Here is a 21,980-nt window from a genome sequence, read left to right on the forward strand (position 1 = left end):
GGGGGGGGGGGGGCTGTGCGCTTATCTGAAATGGATTCTTTCAAATCTAGATGACAGGCGGGTGAGCTGATTCTCAACGCTGCTTGTTACATAATCAATATCCAGTGTGTCAGTTTCAGATATGTATCCTCAGATGAACTCTGATCTGACAGGAAGTGTCTTTTAGGTGTTGTGCTTGTGTGTATTTTCTTCTGTTGTTGTTTTTTCTCCCACCCTTTGTGCGGTGATATGATAATCATATCATCCATACCATAATCTCTGTTGCAAAATGTGAAGGATGAATCCGACCTTTCCGACTTTTGTCATCTGTGATAATTATTACCCACTGTTAGACTGTATAGCTGCTGTCGTCCTCTGTTGTTAACGTTCAGTCTATTTTACTACTTTATCTAGCCAGTTTCTACATTTCCCAAAACATTACTCACAATCCTTCTTCTCTGTGGTGATTCAGTTAAAATATATATTTAACAGAATGAGCCAAGCTTCTTTAATAGATAAGTGAGTGTTCAATACTTGCTATGGACACATGTTGGTTGGTATTGAGATCCAGTACCCAGTTCTTTGCAGAGACAACAGTGGTTACTTACTTTTCTGGAACACTTTATTGAAGGTCCCACGGTGCAAAACAAACATATCAATGTTTTAGTTCATGCTGTTAGAAGCATTAAGGCGCTATTGGAGGTAATATTGTTGTAGTTGGGGCAGCCTTTTGGATAGAAGTCATTAAGTTAGTTACATTAAGAAGTATTATCAATAAAAATTTGATCACAAAAAAGAGATTTGGTACCCAGTTGTAATGACAAGATGCAAGACTATCTTCTTTCCCAGTCTGTTTACATGTAACTGCTATCATTTCACAAACCAGGTATGTTTGGGGGATTTCTGTTTACTCCCAGTCAGAAAAAAGGTGTGATCATTTAATAACAAGATGTGAAGCTACTTAGAAACATGAGCTTTAGTTTTGGTCAGATTTTCCAAACCAAATTGCTTCTCAGGCTTCTTTTCAAGCTGCATAAACATTTAACTTACAAGTCTTTCTCCCTCTACCTGTCCTGCAGGTGAGTGTCAGCACAGGCACCAAGAAGCTGGTGGCCGCCACCGCCTTCGGTGCCGTCTCGCTCCTCCTCCTTGCGCGCCGCTTCCAGAGGAGGAAGGGCAGAAAGAAGGGGCTCTCTCCTCAGTGGGAGCAGGCTGGCTTTGAGTTTTTCTCCCCGGCCGCAGCAGACAACGGTAAAACCTACCGACACTGTGATATTTTTTTCTGTGATCTCCATTTCTGGGCTTCAGGCTTAAGCGTGCTCCTGTATTACCTTAAACAGCAGGTTCCAGATGAATTCTTTAACTCATTTAATCTCATTTAAGAAGATTTGCCTCTGATTAGAGTCCCAAAGAGAAGTGAACAGAAATGCAGGATTAAATGGAGTCAAATGCAGAGTCGGCCAGGGCAATTAAAGCTCAGATTTAATAACTTTAACTTAACTTAACTTTTGACAGCTTCATATAAGGACAACATTGATCACCTCTGTTTCTGTATATGTGAACATCAGTTAATCTAACACTTGTGATTGTGGTTCATGAATATTTGATTTAATAACGGAGGTTTTGGGGAGTCAATATTCAGAAAGACAAGAGTGCTGGGAGTCCTGCTGCCTGAGTGACCAGTAACTTTACTCCCGGCTGGCTCCTGTACACTCTCTGACTAAATCAAAGTAAATCTCTACAATCTGTGTGTGAGGTTTAGTTTTAGGTTTAGTCTGAGCTGAAGACGATGTTTTTACACACCAGCACTCGGCAGCAGGTGAGCCAGAAAGTCAGTTATTAAAACAGGACGGAAGTGATTCAAACAGCAACTATAGAACATTTCCCAGGAGAGGGTTACTTACACATTGTGGTATTATGGTAATTGGCAAACATGGTTTATGTATTTTATAATGCTGCTACATGCTCATGCAAGCGTGTTCACTGTATTCTGATCTTCCATTTTTGTCCACTCAGATAACACCAGTCAGAACATCACTCTCTCCCTCAACTCCAAAAATGGCTACTCCTCTGGTCTCGTTCTCACCACGAGAGACTATAAAAAACTGTCTGGGTCTCTGCTGAGCCTGGCCTCGGTAAGATAAAGAAGAACTACTCTGTTTTTTATTTTCTTATCTAAAAATATCAAAATCCAGAACTTTCATTTTGTGCTGATTCTGGCAGCTCCTGTTGACAAAAGTGGTGACTATAGAAAAGAGTCTTCTCACTGATGGTCTCATATGCGTATGTAGGAAATATAGAGGCAGAAGTGTTAAATTGAGACTCAAAAACTCCTTGTAGTAGATTTAAATTACAAGGGACATACAAAGATGATGCTTTCCTATGTCAAAAACAGGATAGAGAAGTTCACTTTGTTGCATTTTGTACCTTGTGGTTCATATATGCAAACCAGTGAAAGTAAAGATTGAAGATGTGATTGGCAGAAATATTTCCACCGTTTTCCAAACTAATGAGTAAACCAATTTGAACATTGTGTAGACCTACGTCAATACACTCAGTAGTGAAAACACACTGAACATGCTGAGTTGAGTTGGTTTGAACTGCTTTGTGTTTGTGATGAGCCTCTGCTTTCACTACTTTTAACTGTGTTCTTCTGCTGTGTCTTTGCAGGTAAAAAGCATGAACTCATCCAGCAGCAGCACCTGTGCTAATGAATCCAGCTGTTGGGACAGAGCAGCGGAAGCAGATATCTGCAGTTTGGTCAACTTACCCGTCACCACACCTGAAAACCTTTACCTTATGGGTAAATAAAGCTGCATACTGTGTCTGCTCGCTGTCTACAAAAAGAGGAATAAACCACATATTATAAATGTGATGAAATAATGGAAGAATTCAGTTATACCCTTTGAACTTCTTGAAAAATGAAGCGTTTTGAGTTATTCGTGGTTCGTGTGTGCATGCAGGTATGGATTTATTTGAAGAGGCTCTCAGGCGGTGGGAGGAGGCTTTGACATTCAGGAGCAGACAGGGTGAGGACGATGCCAGCTGTGCATCTGTCAAAACTGGAGCCGGAGACGCCATCGCTGAGCAGGAAATGGAGGTGAACACACACACAGAGACACACTTATCATTTAGAGATATAAATTCCTTTTCAGTGGCACAGCTTGGACACTATCTTTTCTTCTAAAATGCCTCCCGATAAACAGTTTTATGCAGAGTCGAATAAATAAAACAATTGGCAGCTTCTACCTCAGCCAGGACCAAAGTGTTGGTGTATTGATTCAAGTCCTGCCAACATTTTCTGTTCTCTCGTCTGTGTATAAGAGTACAGTGTGTGTCTGTGTAGGAATAAACTGCCCACAAACACTGCACTATAGGTCACATATATGAATAACCAGCACTCTGACAACCCACTGTTGTCACAGAGTTTGGATTGTATAACGGCTAACTCACTGGCTCTCTAACCTGGTTGGAAGGGTTTTGGATTAATGCAGGTCAAAGGGTTGCGTTGGGAACCCAAACAAATGTCCAGACTTCTGTGAAGGACTCAGGTGTGCCTCTTTAGAAAGTTTATTAAAATCCAGTCATGGGGGATTCTCAAGAGACAACTTAAAGATATATTCTGAGTAAAATCTAAAACATTGTTTAAGTTTACCTTTCCCCCAGCTGGCACTTTTCACTCTCTATAGGTCATTTCACTTGAATTAGTTTATTATTATGGTAGTCTTTAGGGCAGGGATACTCGACTTGCTTTGCACAGGGGGCCACTTGTGCCTTAAGATCTTTAATGTGGCAAGATAAGTTGTAAACAAAGTGCAATATTCAAATCCAAATTTAATGTGTGACAGAACATAATGAACTATAAGGAAGTATTGTAGTACTGCAAAGACGCAAAAATGACCATTGCCTCTAATCATAAATCATATCGTGATGGCAATATCCGTCAAAATAATCGCCATGTTTGAATTCTTAATCAGATTTTTGTATCATATCGTGTAGCACTACACTGAAGCTAGCATGTTTTGATACATGAGGGCGACTGATATTATCCACCTTGCATACAGCCATTGTCATTTTGGCAAATTAAACACAGCGGTTTAGGATCAGTATTAGGTGGCAAAATAACGGTAAATTAATCCCTCCAGTTTTCATATAATTGGAATGTCACCCTTTAGACATTTTCTGTCCTCCCTCGTCTTTACCAAATGATAAATCCAGTGTCAGCAGCCCCACGAAGGTCAGCTGTACCTGAACCAACAGAAATTAAGTGTCAGCCAAGTGACATTATTGAACATTTACTAATTGGTAGACTAACAAAACATTTCCAGGGTCAGTTCATTTATTTTCATTGCGACCCGGCACCCTGTCGCTACTGCAGGGCTTTATGAGTCATATTTCAACCTGAATGTTTTTGTGTTCAGGACGCCATCAGTGCAGAGTTCATCCACAGGCTGAAGTCTCTGCTGCAGAGAGCTTACAGCCTCCAGGAGGAGTTCGAGGGAGTGCTGTGCGTGTCAGAGCCTTCATCCCACAGCAACAGCCAGGGTGAGTCACTGATTATACACAATATTATGTAATTTCCATGATAAACACAGGGTCTCATAATGTGTTTACCAGATACAATACACTTATTATGCAATACATTGGTTATTCTTCATCACAGATAAGATGACAGATATTTTGGCCAGAGACGAGCTGGACGACGTCTGTCTGAGGGACAGCATGAGCATCGCCTCCACTGACTCATTTGTGTCTGCTGCTGAGGTGAGAGAGGCACTCGCCTTGTAATGCTGTAAAAAAAAATAAAGATTTTCTCTAACTTCCTCCCAAAATACAGAACAAACTAGCAGTTTTTATTCATCAACGATTCTTTATATGCTTGAATCACAACAAAGAACATCCTCTCAAACTCAGGGTTCCCACTCTTCATCATTATTCTATCTATCTTCAATCATTATCCAGGAATATTCCAGGACATTTTAAAGTAGTTTTTCTTAGAAAATACAGGACAGCACTTGCTCACACTCCACGTTAGCTCGCTTTCATGGTGCACTGTTCCTCCAATAACATTAATTTAACCAGAGCCCATAAATAACAGCTCAAATCAAAGAGAATTTATTTTATTTTCCAGAAAATTAATCTTCTCACCTATTAAACTATTGCAAGAAGAGGTAGAAAGTGTTCGTTGAATGTACATTTTACAATTACAACAAATAAATTTGATCATAATTAATAGGCTGTTTGTATGTAGATGTGTGCAGCATTTCCAAAATAGACTTTACACCCAGGTCTGCTGCAGGTGGTGTGAGAAGCTCGGCAAAAAGGAGCATTTTTCATTTCTGGTTTGAGTTGGTAAAGCTGCTTTAAAGTGTCATTGTGCCAACAGTTGAGTTTCAAACAAAACAGGCACCCAGGTTTATGTAATCTGAATGAGAGGCTGAAATACAATTAAAATGTTCCAGGCCAACACAGTTCATTTCCAGGATGTTTGGTTATTTTAATCAATTTCCAGATGTTTCCATGGCGGGAAAACTAGTCTCTAAATTTCCAGATTTTCCAGGGAACCCTTTAGAGAAACAATCACTAAACCAAACATTTGATGGCAATAATAATAAAAAATACTGAATACTGAACTAATGATGAACACAAGTCATACATTTCTTTGAATCAGCATAGTTTATTTCATTTTGAGTTACTGAAAACAGACTAGAAACTGGAATAGAATATGTTTCCATCAACTATGTACAAATAGACATTATTAAAGTAAAGTATGTAAAACTCCAACAAGAAACCACAGCTTGTGCCCTGACCAGTGTAAAGTAGAGTTTCAGAAGCTTCTGTAATATAAAACAGAACACTTTACAGTAACAGGAGATAATATCTTATTATTATCTGTCTTAAACTAACCACAGCACTGCGTTATTATGAATATTATTGTATATTTTAAACAAAACATGAGGTGACATACAGTGCGATATGTTTTTACAAGTGAAATTGGGACACAAAACATCAATTATCATTAGTAGATCGTTGACCGATGACATACAGACCACAGACTTACTGTAGATCTACGGTAGCGTCTTTAGAAGTGCAGTGAACAGTGGTGTAATAAATAAGGTGCTCCGTAATCCCACAGGTGAGCCCATGAGTGGCAGTAAGGGAACGTCTTAAGTCTCAAACCATCTGAAGCATCCAATCTTAACCAGTTCACAGCAGGAGTTTGTTTCAAATAGCTTTGATCTTCCTGTAAGTTCACCACCCGGTGTTTACCAGTGCCCTGCTTATCGCCTTCACTCATTAAGTCGGTGTGTGAGCTGTGTATCCGGTGCCACTGGTGCACTTGACCCACAAAGAACTAAAACTGGTTGTTAAGAATGACTGATTTGTTTACCGACGTTAAAGCTTAATTCCTCCTGTATGTTACACTTTTCCAGAGTTTTATTTGAAGTTTTGGTATCCATAAAGAGATATATCTGTGGTTTTAAGCACTAAAATATAGTTTTATTTTAGTTTCCTCTGGATCTCTAGCAAGAACAGGTGTTTATTTGTTGCGTTTTCTCTCATTAACATTAATAAGCCTCTCTTCTGATTGGCTGAGCCCCAGATAACGGATTGTACTCTACCTGGACGGTGGGGGTCCAGGTGAGCCAGGAGGGCGGTGATATGAGCGTTTTTATATCACAACATTACAGACGTCTTGACAGCTCGTTTAAAGGCACAGTTTCTGAATTCAAGCTGAGAGCATTTCTCTGCGGATTGATCGTTCACAGTATTTATATCGCACCATGACTCTCTTTATGATAAATCACCTGGAAATCTCACTTTCTACAACATGCTATCTTGAAACGAAGGTGAAAGGTTCAGATAAAGGCGTTATATCGCCACCTGCTGAGAGCTAAAGGTGCTGTATCTCTCTTCCAGGGTAGGGTGTTAACATGCACAGTACACAACATTGATGTAAATAGCAGTTAAGCTATTAAACCTTCTTGGTCTAGCACCTACCGGTTAAGTCTTTTAGAAGGGAAAAAGGCTTTTTAAATGGAGGTATTTATACTCTGCAACCTGTTTAACGTGTACAGACCAGTAAATGAAACAGGCAGCAGCATAGCAGTCAAACTGGGTCAGTCACACTTAGTGAGTCACTATAAATAGACCTTCGACATTCTCCATTATACAACATACAGCTCGCTGTTTCTCTGCAGCTCATGTCGCTATATGGAGTGGCGTTCTTATTTCTCCTTACACGGTTCAATAACTAATAGCGGCTTAAGAAGTAGCTGTGTAATCCAGGATATGGTGAACCTGCATTTGTTTTACAAAGAAACTTCAGGTTCAGCCTTTCTGCATCAGTCACCTTGATTACAATACAGAGGAACTTTACAAGCAGCTTTTCTTTCTATTGTCTTAAACATTATGCCCGGTTTAACTGTCAGAAGAAAATACAGAAACAGTGATATTTCCTGCTCAAGCACCTGTTAAAGAGGTTTTTTTGGATGCATAAACCTCTACTTCTCCAAAGGTTTTGGTGTCAGTTCTTGCAGGGATGTTCAAGAATCACAGGAGGACTCAGGAAGGACGTACTGCTTTATGAATAAGAAGCATGACTTTCTTTTGCTGTGGAAAGACACTCGAAGGCTGCGTCTCATTTCAGGATTATTTTCTCTGACAGGAACGGGATTAAAATGATCATTATTGAGTCAATAATAACTCGCTGTGCTGTCTGCTTCTGTACCAGCTGTCAGAGCAGAGAGAGCTGAGGAGTGCCTTCGCTCTGGGTCATCACCCTTTCTACGAGGAGGCGCTGCAGATGGCCGAGGATGGAAAGATCTCCTGCAGGGTGCTGCGGTAATTATACTAATGAGTAATGACACCCGTGAAATACAGAGAGCCTACATTACTGGAACAAGCTGTCTGACGTTCCTTCATTAACCACATTGTATCTAATAGCTTGCATTTGTCAATCTTGGTTTTCATTGTCAGGACTGAGTTGCTGGAGTGTCACGGGGACTTAGACTTCCTGGCCAAGTTGCACTGTGTGCGGCAGGCATGTCAGGTACAGTACAACCTACAGTCTCCTTTGTCTCTATGTAGTGCAGACTCTGGATGTATCTGCATATTTTTACTGCTTTTATCTTTTTATTCTACCCTACTAAAGAAAATACATGCTAACAGGACCTCAGCAGGAACCATTAAACTCCCTCAACTTAAAGCCACTGTGTGTATCACGTATTCTGTGAGAAAGATTCCACGTGAGTAAAATGTTTTTGTTCTCCAGCTCATTTTGTGTGAGAGAACGACCAGGATGTTTCTGGCCGACACGGGAAAGAAAATCCTGTCTTCCATTATCGTTAAAGCACAGAAGGTAAGACCGAAGCCACGACCGGTGGATGATAACACGCAGCTTCAATGAGTGCTTCCCCTTCCTAACTGGTGATGTTTGGTTTTCAGAACCCAGCGAGATTCGAGGAGGTGTTTGAGGAGATGATTACCTTCCTGGATCACACAGAGCACTGGGAAAACACAGAAGTGGAGCTGGCAACCAGAGGGGTGAATAATAATAATAATTAAACTTCTCTACTGTATAATGTCTGACTTCTGCTGTCTGATCACAAAATGGTACCAAACAATAACGTCTTATACTCGTCCTCTCCAGGTGAAGCACTTGAACTTCTATGACATAGTGCTGGACTTCATCCTGATGGACTCGTTTGAGGATCTGGAGAATCCACCAATCTCCATCCAGAATGTGATCAACAACCGCTGGCTCAACAGCTCCTTCAAGGAGACGGTGAGTGAACTCATTAAATACTCAGATTTTAGAGCATTTCTCTTGGCTACTGATGGATTACTGGCTTAACGCTTTCTTTATGTTGTGCTACTTACATGATTATACCACAATAACTTCATTATGAAACAGAAATAGACATTTTACAGAACAACTAATACTAAAACCTTAAAGCCAACAATGTGTAGATGCAGAGTTCCCACATGTCCTGGAAAACGTGGATATTTAGAGACTAGTTTTCCAGTCATGAACACCTGGAAATTGATTAAAATAACCAAATATTGTGGAGAAAGGTCAGGTTTCAGATGACCTACGTAAACCTGGGTTAGAGGAAAACTACCACCTACCTGTAAAGAACAGGGAAAAAATTCGTAAATACTAGGCGTGTCAGTAATTTATGACTGTTTGTGAGCAAGTTCTGTCCTGTATTGACAAGAAAACACCTGGAAAATGTCCTGACATGGTCCTTGTTTTGACTATTTGGGCTTTTCATAGATGTTTAACCTTCATGTATTTCACAGGCGGTGGCATCTAGCTGTTGGTCAGTAATGAAGCAGAAGAGACAGCACATGAAGGTACAACCACTTCAAGTCATCAGTCTCACTGCTTCACTTCTTATGCGACACCTTCATCTCCGGGGGAAAACACTTTGTGTTATTCACTCACATTCCCTCTGCTGTGTCTCAGGTTCCTGACGGCTTCATCGCCCATTTCTACGCTGTGTGTGAACAGATCAGCCCCGTTCTGGCCTGGGGCTTCCTGGGGCCCAAGAGCTCCCTGCATGACTTCTGCTGCTTCTTCAAGGTCAGCCTCAGCACCAGAAAATGACGAGATCCCAGCATTATATCTGTCAGTGCCCTTGTCTAAATAGGAGCTTTACTTTTGTTGTTCCCTTTTTGATACTTCTTAAGTTACCGTTTTAAAGGAAAATTTAAGTCTGATAAAACAAGAAAAATATTTTGAAAAAGTGTTTTAAGAAGGGACTAATTCTTCAGGCAGATTGTTCTGGAGCCTCAGGGGTCCTGACAGCAAACGCTCCGTCCCCCTTTGGTTTTCAGCCATTCTGAAAATATTCTCTGGAATAGACAAAAGACCTTTGCCCGAGGATCTGAAAGTATGAGCCGGTGTGTACGACTAATAGGGTGGAGAGCATTAACAGTAAAACCAGTAAAACCTTAAAATCTGCTCTAAAACCTGCTGGGAGCCAGTGTAAAACAGGAGTGATGTGATCCAGTTACTGCCAGTAAACTACTAACCCTGAAGGGGATAAACATCCCAGAACATAAATCTCAAAGAACATAAAACCAAGTATCTGCTGTAGATAAATATATTAAGGTGTTCCTCTCTTACAAGTGTTCTCAAAAGTCGTTCTTGTCCTTCAGGATCAGGTGCTGCACTTCCTAAAGGATATTTTCGACCTGGACAAGGTGCGTTACTGCTCTGTGGAGAGTCTAGCAGAGGACATGCTCCACCTGCTGCATCGCCGCTCCGAACTGCTGCTGGCCTACCTGGGAGCCGACTCCCTGCGGCACGTCAACAGCTGCAATCCCCCGCAGGTACAGCTGGTGCCCAGCGCCCTGCTGGAGGCCCGAGTGCAGTGAGAGACTGCAAACCCCCCCAAACAGACCCGGAGGGGAGGGAGGGTCACCAAACACTATACACAGACGGAAATCTCAGCTTTTATGTTAGGGTGAGTTGACACAAACTGTCGGACCAAAGAAGACTGAGTAGGTAGGTCTGTAGGTCTGAATGACTCGATCTTCCACCCACCTGGTGCACAAAACTCACCACCTCTCCCATCATGCTCTGCTCTCATCGCCGTGTACCCGAGGATTCATATAAAACGTACCTGCCTTTACCCCCAGCCCCCTTTTCACTGTGCCATGGCAGTGCACGATTTTAAAACATCATAGCAATAATAATTGTAATTTAAACTCTTGCAGTAGATACTATGCTGTGTAAATTAAAGCATATTTATTGCTGTTAAGAGCAATCTGTGTGTAAAAGAAGGTATTTTACAGTATTTATTTTACTATACAGCTAAATGATGCAGGATTTATTTTTTAGACGCTGTAGTTTTAAATGTATGCATCAGTGGATTTGTGATCAGCTTCAAACATATAGTACGAATACAATAACCTTTTATCAAATAAGAGATTTATTAGATGTATTTCTACATCAGCAATGCAGAACCATTACATGTGTTTTTGTTACAGAGAAGTCATAGAACGGGATTTAAATGTAAAAGATGTTGACTGGAGTAATCGTCAGACTTTCTCGTGACTTACTGAAAAGGGAAAGTAGTTTTTTGGCACTTACAAACCTTCCTGCGATATTTAAACGAAGCCCGGCTCATGCAGCCTCCAAGGCCCTTTAATCTCATCACACCACCAACTACAGGAAATAGAAGATTATACATCACTGTTGCTTAACGCTAAAGCTGTTAAAACTATTTGTGCCACAGTTTGTTTTTTCACGACGGGGCAAAATACGCAAGAAGCCTTATTGTCACTGCACATGTTCGAGCCTCGTCTTCATCACTGAAACAGTCTGCTCCACCGATCGGTCACTGCCATGTACAGGACATGCACAACATGAAAGGTCTGAGCAGTCGAGCTACTGCAGGAACAAACCTGTTAAAGAGGAGTTGATTTCTAAATGTTAGGTAACTACTTTAGGAGGGATTGTCGGCTGCAGGTTGTTCCTCTTAAAAGATAGTTTTGCATATTTTGTGAGGCTCAGATGTACGTTGAAATCTTCCTAAAGTGATTCCAATTTAAGTGGGGGGGACAAAATCCAGTCCTCATTCTGTAAATACGAGGCTACAACAGTCAAAGTTGCTAACTCACTGGTTATAACTTGTTGATTTCTGGTCTTCTGAAGACAGTATACACCAGTGTTTCTCAAACGTTTTACACCGCATACAACCAAAGGAATGATTAGGCTCTCCATTATATTGTTATAACACAGTAGCATTAGGCTGACCCTGATCAGTTGAAGGATCAGAGATACTTCGGTAGAAATGGGGTACTCCTGTTCCACACTGGTCTTCCAAATAGGTTGTTTGGAGCCCCGATTGCACATTTATAACTGGTCATTTTACTGCCTCTTATTATGTGGCCATCACACTTTAGCTCGTAACTAATAATGGACATGTGCAGGTGCTACATACATGAGCACATAGCAGGCTGATACTGACACATTATTAAATTACATGAATTTAAAGAGATTCGACAACCAGTGCAACAAAGGATTGAGAAAATAATTAATGGAGAGATTGTTAGTTGCTTTGTTTCCTCACCAAATTGCAGTGAGTATTATAACATTTGATTTGTCAACTTATTTTTTGATGGACCCCCCCCATTTCTTAAATTTGAATCACATAAGGATCTTTTCAGGACCTGTATTCAGAGACATGTACTTATGAGTATATTGTTGTAAGACAGACTTGTAAAATATGTGAAACTATTTGATTGCTCTCATTTTGGCAACACTGGGAAGATAATATTTTCTTTTTTTTACATTTGTGAATTCATTGTGTATAAATTAAGCAAATAAAAGACTGAATGTGTTTGATGGTTTCTTTTTTAACTTCTTTAAATCCAGTTCTGATTGACTTAAAGTTTATTCTCTAATTTAAAATAAAACTCATGTTAATTAGTCCAGTTTATTTGTTACAACTTTATTAATGAACATGGCAACATTTTTAAAAGTCAGAACAGATTCAAAAAACAAACCAAGAGATCTGATAACATACACATCACATGAAACCTTTTTTACCTCTAAGGCATGCTCCTTGTTTTGTCTTCTACACCCCCACGAACTCTGTGTTGAAACACTGAGCATTTCACATGTACAGCGTGAACAGCCTCAAACAATACGTAACTAACTACAGAGAAGTGATTCTTTTTAAAAGTGAAAAACCCCAAATTTACTGCCAATAAAAGTGCATATGTAATTGAAAAGTACATTAGTTCCTGTCCTCATCCAACTTTCTAAAGCACATTCCTACTGACTAAATGTTACTGATGAAGGCATTGAAGCAATAAAAACAACCATCAGACAACTCTAAAAAATACACTATGGCATCATGTTTAAAGAAAAACAACAGTCTATCCGAGCTGAAAAACATTTATCTGACCAACACTTTTGCAATCACATAAGTTAAATTTCATTGCGTTGCTGTTTTGTTTTTTTTACCTTATCACTGGAGCTCTTGAACGGTCTACGTTCAGCAGTGGGATTGACTCAAAGGATTCCTCCTTTTGGGGACAAACTACGACAGGGCCTGATTCTATGACCTAAGCTTGCAGCATCCTCCAACACTGTGAGCGAGAAGTGAAGGCAGCAGCGTTTCAATAGATTTGCACTGCACTTGAGGGCAGATTCACACCACGACAGAGAAATTTAAAAATGAAAAAATAAAATCATGTATTTTTCACCGTTTTTTTGACCAAGCGGTTGAGCACATTGCTAACGTCTGACAACAGGTTTGCATGGCATGCAGTTTTAATATACCAGTGTCAAAGTGGGCTTAAAGCATCGATACACAGTCACTGTCAAGACTTACCGGGATGCAAAGATAAGGCTAGTATCAAATATTAAGCACATACGACAATGACAACATTTCCTCAGTGAGCCTATGCAACAACTTATTTCTGGGTAAAGTCACTTTTTTTGAAAAGTCATACTTCATGTAACAAAGTCATACAGCTCATATCATGCAGATCATTCATGAAAGCAGATCAATCTTTTTAAAAAATAAAGGGCTGTTCATACGTATGATATCCTGGACATTTCTGTACGACTAGGCATAAATGCATTGAGGCATGTTATAAAGAGACACAGGTAAGCATTTCTTTGCATGTAATATATTTGTAATGTCACTGGACAAAAACACTGGTTTCCTTAGGTTTCGCTTACCTGTGTTATTGCAGCAGAACCTAAGGTGCAAGGTCTGGGATGACACTGCAAAGATCAGATATATATATATATTGCACTGTTTGCCATCAGTGAACAATGCAGTCAAAAAGATTGTTTCTCTTTTTTTATCGTTGACCTTAAAATTAACAGCCTTTCAACAACAGTGCTCATTCAGAAAATGTCATAATCAATACTGAACTAGTCAGTCAGCAAATCCACTACAAGCATTCCACATGCTCATATAGGAGATTAAAGTAATAATAGCAGAAAACCTAAGCATGCTACACTGGAGTTATGCAGTAGGACTTTTCTAAAGCAATATGTTGCAATAAATGGCATATAAGAAAAAAACATGACAGTCTCAGCTAGACAATGGCACTTAGCAAAGAAAACGCAAGGTAAAAAACCCCCACATGGACATCCTTAAAAACAGTTCCTACCGACAGTGTAAGAGTGCTGACATTCAAACCCTCAGTTCAGAAAATCCCAACTGGCACTGAAAATGCTACCTACACAAACAATCTAGTATCAACATACTGTGAAATATTCAAAGTCTGAATGTTGTGCAAGTCAGTGGAGTCACACAAAAAGGGGAAATAAGTCTCAGAAACATGTGGCACAAGAATCAAAGTCTAGAAGTACTATTCCTCTCCTCAGAACATTTCATACTTACCCAGAGACATGGGGGAAATAGAAATATTTGACAAAAATACTACATCTTTTGCAGTTTTTATAAAGCATAAAAAAAGGCGAGTATCTCTCAAAGTCAGTCACAGTTTTGTACTTACAGTATAGGAGGGCTCAACTGATGGATGAAGACTGCTTAGCCACCCCCGAACCCTACAACATCTATGTTCTTATATTGGATAAACACTAACAGAATGGGCACAGCAAAATAGGAGTTTTTTTGCAATGTTTTTATATTAAAAAAACATTCTTTTAAAAAAAAAAAAACAACTTTATACATGTGAGTTAGTTCGCAAATTCAAGATGGGCAAGACAAACGTTTCAATGCATTTTTCGATACAGTGACAATTTACCTGACTGTCCTGGAAAAAGAACAGCACAATATATATATGTTTATAGAACACTAAAAATATGCAACATTTCTTGCAACCACGTTTGTTGGGGAACATGTTAAGAAAAATACTTGCTTACCGCTTTTCTAAACTTGCCTGTGGAGGAGGAAGTGTCTATATCAAGGCAAAATACAGTGCATACTACCTCAACAATGTCAGCAAAACCAGGCAAAATTTTAAAAAAAAGGAGCGCCACAGCAACGCAGTTAATGCATGAGTTACGGTACATAGATACCTGTCGACTTTCTTATGACAAACATCTGTCTACTGCTACAGTCAGAGCAATGTCAAGGAAACAAGTGTATAAAAAAATGTCTATCAACAAGGACGTTTGTTGGTCTGAACCACTCGGGATCACTGCACGCACATAATGTATCTAAGAGCCTTATAGACAGTTGGAGAGAGACAGGACAGCACAACTTTGAGTCAACCTTTTTGGACAATTAAACCACCCCCCCCCTCCCCACACACATGGCCTGCATTTTTTTTTTTAAGTTTTTTTCCCCTCCCCCGTAAAAAACAACAAAAAAAAAAATACAGAAATTCATCTCAACCCTTTTGGTTTTTAAACCACCCCAACTTACCAACACAGGAGGTTTCAGTTTGTTTTATTGCAAAAACACAACAGGCAATAGCATTTTAAAACTGAGATGATTTACATGGTAATGTCTACAGTTTAATCAACATGAGTTCTAACCACATTTAATGTAGATACAGGGCTGGAATGACCATATGTATAATTACCTCACTAAAAACAAAGCATTTACAAGAAAAGGAAAAACAAAAAAAAGAAAGAGGACGTGTTCTCCGGGTAATCTGCCATCTATGTGAAACACTTTCAAACCAAGGAAATATAAGATCTTCATCAAGGCGTCTGCATCCAAACATTTAACAAAGGATTTTGTTTCGACAATGTAGCATTTACTTTATGTCCACTTCACATTACTGGCCCTGTGCAAAAAAATACATAGAAGATACATTGCATGTTAACAGCAGAAACAGTAGACTCAGCTTCCCAAAATAAAAAGTTATAAACCTGTGTAGGGAGGAAGTCGTTTTGGTTAAGTTTGTGAGGCTGCTGCAGTCACTGGAGCCCTGTAAACCTGGGGAGTGAAGGGGGGTTAGGGCACAAAACAATTGAGTATTCAGTGATGTGGAGGGCAGATTCTTATCGGGGGTGTACCTGAGGGGCTTGTGGTGCTGCACCCATCGTCTGAGGGTTGGCTGTGCCGTAATAAGCAGCCTGCTGACGGTAGTACTCCGCCCAGGCAGCGCTGTAGTCTGGCTGGCCTCCAGGCTGGGACGCTGCGGCTGCTGCGGCTGTGGCCTGAGGGGCCGCTTGACCTGGGGGGGGGGTAAACCGAGAGAGGACACGTTGGTACACCGGACGCTTGAGGTTATCAGATTCCTCCTATGTAAAGGCTCAATAGTTGTTAGTTAATTAACCAGGGGGTAAGAAGCAGTTTCTCTTTTCATTGCAGACAAGTTCTTTGAGTTTCAACTCAATTTGAGGTGATTAGATTTGTCGGAAGGGGAACGAACCCGGCACCACTCTCTCTGGGTGGCGGGTCAGAAACCTTCTGCCTTTCTGTTGGGCGGCTGGGAGAGCAGATACTCTAGTACAGAGGGCTGCTATAGGAGTACAGCCGCCCTTCAACATTCAACATCCATACTGTATATAATGGGTGGGTGTTCTTTTTTTTTTTTAGACAGGCAACTCCATAAATAGTAAAGAATGAACAGCAGTTTCAACTTCCTGATTGCTAGTCGTTGACCACAGAGTTCTCCATCTGTACGTCTATCGCAGTAAACTCTACGTAAACACCTACAGACTGTCAATAGCTCAGAGTCGGAGTTTCCCTCCCAAGTAGAGAAACCAGTTATGCTGCATTCACACAGCTTCAGGCAGACAGATACAGGAAATCTAACCTGTTCCATTACAGTGGCAGGACAGGAAAAAACTCTAAACACGACCATATGTTACTGTGATGTGTATTTTACAAAGAATTTAATAAAAATATATTAAATACAATTATTTTGTGTGCATTATTTATGCAATTATTTTTTAGCTTCTCATAGTCCAGATCACCCATACGCCTCACATACCTTTACTCTAAAAACACCAACATCACACTTTTAATTCCTTAATGGAAGTTCAATTCTCTGGTTTCTGATTGTGTTTGTGATGAAAACACAAGTGACCACTGTCCATGCATCTTTAACAGTAGTTGAATCAAACATTAAGACCTTAGAATGGGGAGTAAAATGCTTCAAATAAAGTGACTAACCTTGTTTCTTATAATACTCCTCCCAGGCTTTCGTGTAGTCCTGAGGTTGTTGACTTTGTTGACCTACAAGGAGAAGGGATAAAAATGTGTCAATGCATCCGAGCGTTGAATAAAAACTGAAACAAATGCACAACATTGATCCTACATTGCATCATTTAACTCTACACACACATTCATGGCACATGGGAAAACTCTCCCATCAGTGTTGATAAAAACCCTAAAGATAGTCTGGTAAATAAACTACTCTAAGCTCATATAAAGGTGGTTCTGTATCGACAGCTCAGTCCTGTAGATAGTCAAAAGTGTTGCAGTCTAAACAGCACAGGCGTCAAATGTTAAACCAAGTGGAGGCACACTGAAAACGCCCCACCGCAGGCCAGCAGCAAAATACCCAGACCTGGAAAAGAAGCCGATTGAATGCCCAGTGGCTGTTTAGACTGTCTTGTGTTAATAGGTGTACACTGAAGCTACGTTCGTATACCCATTTTCTTGTAATATTCCTCCCAGGCCTTGGAGTAATCTGCCTGTCCACTCTGACCTGCAGCCTGTGGGTCACCTGTTAAAAAAACACGGTACTTGTAATTAGTGAATCATTCTCAGCAGTTCGTCCTCCACCTGCCTGGATCGAGCTGTCAGCCTAGGGATAGTGGAGGGAAACTAACCTGTCCCTTGGGGTAACATAAAAAAAAAAAGTTAACAAAGAAAAGAAAAGGTGCTCTGCAAAAGCAAAGTCATTTAAGAGATGAAACCAACTCGTCTCCTGTTAGCGACAGCAGGAAGACATGAGCGGGGGGGGGCACTACCATAGTAAAGCTACGCTGCTCTACACTCGTCTAAACACTTTCTGCCTCTTCTAGAAGCACAGACTCTTTTTCCCTAATTGAGAAAACGCTTCAGTTACCTTGGCCGTTGGTTTGAGTTGTGCCTGGAGCTCCACTTGTCGGGGTCATGGGAGCCTGCGGCTGCTGGCTGTACTGCGCATAGTATGCTGCCCACGCTGCCGCGTTGGCATCGGCTGCGGCTTTATCTGTACAAACAACAATCGGGTTTTATTACCAAGCAGAAGGTTAAGCTGTAAACATACAGTAAGCGGCCCATTAGATAATCTGATGTGAGTTGTAGGGGATTTTGCCTGTAATGATAGGACAGCTCAGGACAGACAGGAAAGGGAGAGAAAGAAGGGACGACCACAGGTTGGATTCAAACCTGCGGGCGTTGCAGCACAGACTCAGTTTTGGTACACAGAGCCAGCTACCAGGGCGCTCCATGAAGAGCTTAATGAACAACTCTTTAACATCAGATGTACTAGATGTCCAGCTATAGCAGATACTCACTTGGATCAGGTTGTCCCTGTTGCCAGTGTGGGTAGCCGTTGCCCCATCCCTGAGGCTGGTACGGTGCAGGTGGACCACTGATGAAAGAAAAAGAAATAATCAGCTTTGATGTTCAGATTTTGTTGAAAATGTTCAAGATTCCCGTGATGTACCATTTCTCTAATGACTCTATAAATATGATCTCTCCAACTACTACTCCACTGTTACTCTATAGTCTTTGTGTGTGTTCAGGTCTCAGATAACTTAGGGTTGGGGTTATACATCAGCGTCTCTCAGCGTGGTGCATGAGTTTCATCACGGACCGTACACATTATTGGCTGCATCCAAATGACTTCATGTTTCACTTCACACATTCACCTGTGTCTAAATATCACATCATCACAGTGGCCTTTTAAACTTACTGTGGTCCTGGAGGTCCCTGGTTGTATGGTCCAGGGTTGTATGGACCCATGGGGGCCCCAGGGGGTCCGGGTGGTCCAGGAGGACCATGTGGGCCTGGGCCTCCATGTGGACCAGGGGGACCGTGTGGGCCACCCATTGGCGTGACTGGACCCTGAAAACACAAACACACAACGGTCAGTAAACAAGCTTATAGATTGTCTCAACATATATCCTTTATCCTAAATTCTTAGTGTCTCTTACCCCAATCTTCTCCTCCACCAGCTGCCTGGCGTAGTCGATCTGTTGCGGAGAGCCGCGAACTGTGAACATCTTGATGTTGGGATCGGCGTTGGGTGGAGGGTTCCTCTGCAGCTCGATCCTGGCTCCAGACTGCTGGCTGATGCCCTTGATTGTCTCACCACCTGAAGAGTTCCAAAACAAGAGAAAAGGTAAGTACAAGCAAAGAAAAGCTCACTCCACACAGATAAGATCTTCAGTGGCTTCTGTTTAAGAGCCATAGCTTTGTAACAGAGTCCTGCTGTCGAGGGGTCACTTGCCTTTGCCAATGATGAGGCCGGTCTTCATGGTCGGGACAGTGAAGGTAAACTCCTGCAGGCCACCAGGGGGGCCCATGTTCCAGTTCCCCTGCCCGCGACCACGGCCTCTGCCACCACCATGTCCTGGAGGCCCGCCGGCCTGAACACTCCTCAGCAGATCAGAGATGATCTCTGCTGCGTGCTGAGCCTGGTCAGGGGGGCCCATGATCTGTGCTATCCTGTCTGGTGTGCTGCCATCATCTGAAGAGAGAAAAGATATGATAAATAAAGAGTTTCTGTTGATGGGATTAAACTTAAATGTACCATTGTCTCATGACTCTATAAATAAAATATGGTATCTCCAACTACTACTCCACTGTGTTACTGTAGTCTTTGTGTGTGCTCAGGTCTCAGATAACTTAGGGTTGGGGTTATACATCAGCGTCTCAGCGTGGTGCATGAGTTTCATCACGGACCGTACACATTTTTACACATCTATTGGCCAAATTAGTTACTCAGTTCCTTTTATAAGTCTTAATCACTCACCTGGTTTAAACTGAATCCTGACGCCTGTGTCATTCTGAATTTTCTTGATCATCTCTCCATTTCTGCCAATCACAATTCCTACTGCGAACCGGGGGACAGGAACCTAATAATAATAAAAACAGAAAACTGTTAAGCAGCAGATTCAAAGCCTCGTTTCCAAACTGATAAACTTCTTACTTAATACTCACATCTAAGCTATCTCCTCCTCCACCTCCTCCTCCGCCGCCTCCGACTCGTGAACCATACTCGCCCCTCTGCTCCCTGAAGCCCTGGTCTCTGATGAGCTCCATTACCATCTCTTTGGCTTGCTGAAGAGAAGAGACAGTACATCTAATTACACCACAACTTCTCTGGTCTCCATGGAGACAAATAACGAGGCACGTAACAGGACATTTTGACTCTAGACAGCGGGTGAAAGCAGAGCTGGCTCATATACAATTAAACCCTTTTCCAAGTAGGTACGTCTTACTGTATTGTAGCCTGACAGGAACAAGGACCCACCTGAACTTTAAAGGGTTCTCCTGAAATGCGGAGTGGCTTGTCTGCGCCTGTGTTTTGCGGTCCGTCTTGAATCATGACCATCTTCACTCCAGCTCTTTCCTGCAGGTTAAAAGGAAGAAGCAAAAGGCATGTCATCAGAGTTTGTCCTGCTCAAAAAGACTGTCCCTATGGGCACTACTCAAACACTGACTGGACACTCACCTGAAGGCTTTTGATAGTTTCTCCTCCCTTCCCAATGACGAGTCCGGCTTTAGAGGCAGGGACCATAATCTCCTGGACAGTCATTCCGGGGCCGTCGTTGTGGTTGAATGCTGGAGCCGGACGCCCCTTCTCAACTATCTCTGTTAGTAGCCTCTTTGCAGTCCTGATAGAAGAGAAATTACCATTAAAACAGATGGATATTTACACTTTAATGCCCACTATGGTTGCTGGAATTCCATTCACAACAAAAGATTTTCACTGCAAGAGGAGGGGCATTAAATGAAGGAAACTTACTGGATGGACTCTGGTGGTCCTGTTAATGTCACTGACCTATCTGGCATCCCTCCACTGTCTACAACACAAAGAAAAAGCAGTTAATACACCGTACAACAACTCAAAACTATAAATGTCTGGGCATTAATGACATCCACAGTCTTAACTTACCAGGTGCAATCTGTATTTTACATCCAGACTCCTGCTGCAGGCGCGATATCTGTTCACCTCCTCTTCCAATAACTAGTAGAAAAAGAGCGCGTTACCTCCAAATATTCATTAACACTGTTGTGCTGCTATGGTGGTTTAGTGTTTTCATGTGTAAACTTACTGAATCCAACCATTCCATCAGGAACCTTGAATTCCTCTGATATTGACCTGAGAATAACAGAACAAATGAAGGTTAGATTCATAACAAACACGCGACCAAACCTGGAAGACAAACATATTTTGATTTAACTTGAATATCTACCTTGGGGGGCCGCCCATTCCCGCCATCGCTGAAAACGCTGTAAGGAAGAAAAAAATAGACATTACAACTACAGTTTGTTTAATCCATGCACAAAATGTCCATTTCATGCTCATTTTAGGCCAATTACTTTAGGCAGAGAATTAGCAAAAAATTACAGCCACATATTAAACTACAACTACAGCTATGCCATCCAGTCACTTACCATCATTTGTGGCCACCTTCTTTGTCTCTGGTTGGTCTGTGACAACACAATAACCAGCATAAGTACCTCTTATTATACCAACCAACACAACACTAACAGTGGTCTTCAAGCTGAAAATGCCTTATCAACATTCATCAAGGGTGTTGAAATCAGTCAACTACAGAAGCCTCCATAGCTACCACACAAAGCTGGAATATACTCTTGGTTGCCAGTTTATTATTAGGTACACCTGGATGAAACAAATCCAATTCAACAGTCCTGCAAAAAAAAAAAAAAAAATAGTACCTCCCTGGAGGTTATGATGTTCAGTTCTCCGTGATGTACCATTTCTCTAATGACTCTATAAATATGATCTCTCCAACAACTACTACTGTTACTCCAGTGTCTTTGTGTGTGTTCAGGTCTCAGATAACTTAGGGTTGGGGTTATACATCAGCGTCTCAGCGTGGTGCATGAGTTTCATCACGGACCGTACACATT

At 41.3% G+C, this 21,980-nt stretch overlaps 2 protein-coding genes across 6 annotated transcripts in view; one reads left to right on the forward strand and one right to left on the reverse strand.

Moving 5' to 3' along the window:
• Positions 1-12,335, forward strand: part of miga1 (mitoguardin 1) — a 16,018-nt gene extending 3,683 nt beyond the window's left edge. For both annotated transcript variants that reach the window (XM_035671008.1, XM_035671009.1), the window contains exons 3-16: positions 1,059-1,230; positions 1,996-2,114; positions 2,650-2,782; positions 2,943-3,079; positions 4,401-4,524; positions 4,643-4,743; positions 7,715-7,824; positions 7,960-8,032; positions 8,255-8,341; positions 8,428-8,526; positions 8,633-8,767; positions 9,286-9,339; positions 9,452-9,568; positions 10,147-12,335. In XM_035671008.1, coding sequence (XP_035526901.1) covers positions 1,059-1,230; positions 1,996-2,114; positions 2,650-2,782; positions 2,943-3,079; positions 4,401-4,524; positions 4,643-4,743; positions 7,715-7,824; positions 7,960-8,032; positions 8,255-8,341; positions 8,428-8,526; positions 8,633-8,767; positions 9,286-9,339; positions 9,452-9,568; positions 10,147-10,365 — 1,680 coding nt within the window. In that variant the 3' untranslated portion in view covers positions 10,366-12,335. The remainder of the gene's footprint in view (positions 1-1,058; positions 1,231-1,995; positions 2,115-2,649; positions 2,783-2,942; positions 3,080-4,400; positions 4,525-4,642; positions 4,744-7,714; positions 7,825-7,959; positions 8,033-8,254; positions 8,342-8,427; positions 8,527-8,632; positions 8,768-9,285; positions 9,340-9,451; positions 9,569-10,146) is intronic.
• A 90-nt stretch (positions 12,336-12,425) lies between these two features.
• Positions 12,426-21,536, reverse strand: fubp1 (far upstream element (FUSE) binding protein 1; the record flags this gene model as incomplete). Of its 4 annotated transcripts, XM_035671002.1 has the most annotated exon segments (18): positions 12,426-15,717; positions 15,950-16,110; positions 17,055-17,117; positions 17,536-17,610; positions 17,956-18,090; positions 18,389-18,465; positions 18,790-18,941; positions 19,031-19,191; positions 19,327-19,566; positions 19,852-19,954; positions 20,040-20,159; positions 20,353-20,451; positions 20,554-20,716; positions 20,848-20,905; positions 20,998-21,069; positions 21,158-21,204; positions 21,299-21,335; positions 21,501-21,536. In XM_035671002.1, coding segments are annotated over 18 exon segments (1,808 nt in total), but the record flags the coding sequence as incomplete, so codon positions are not given.
• Between the last annotated feature and the right edge of the window lie 444 nt (positions 21,537-21,980).

This window comes from Morone saxatilis, unplaced genomic scaffold (assembly GCF_004916995.1).
Source record: "Morone saxatilis isolate NCDOM2014 unplaced genomic scaffold, NCSU_SB_2.0 Contig23, whole genome shotgun sequence".
Lineage (NCBI taxonomy): Eukaryota > Metazoa > Chordata > Actinopteri > Moronidae > Morone > Morone saxatilis.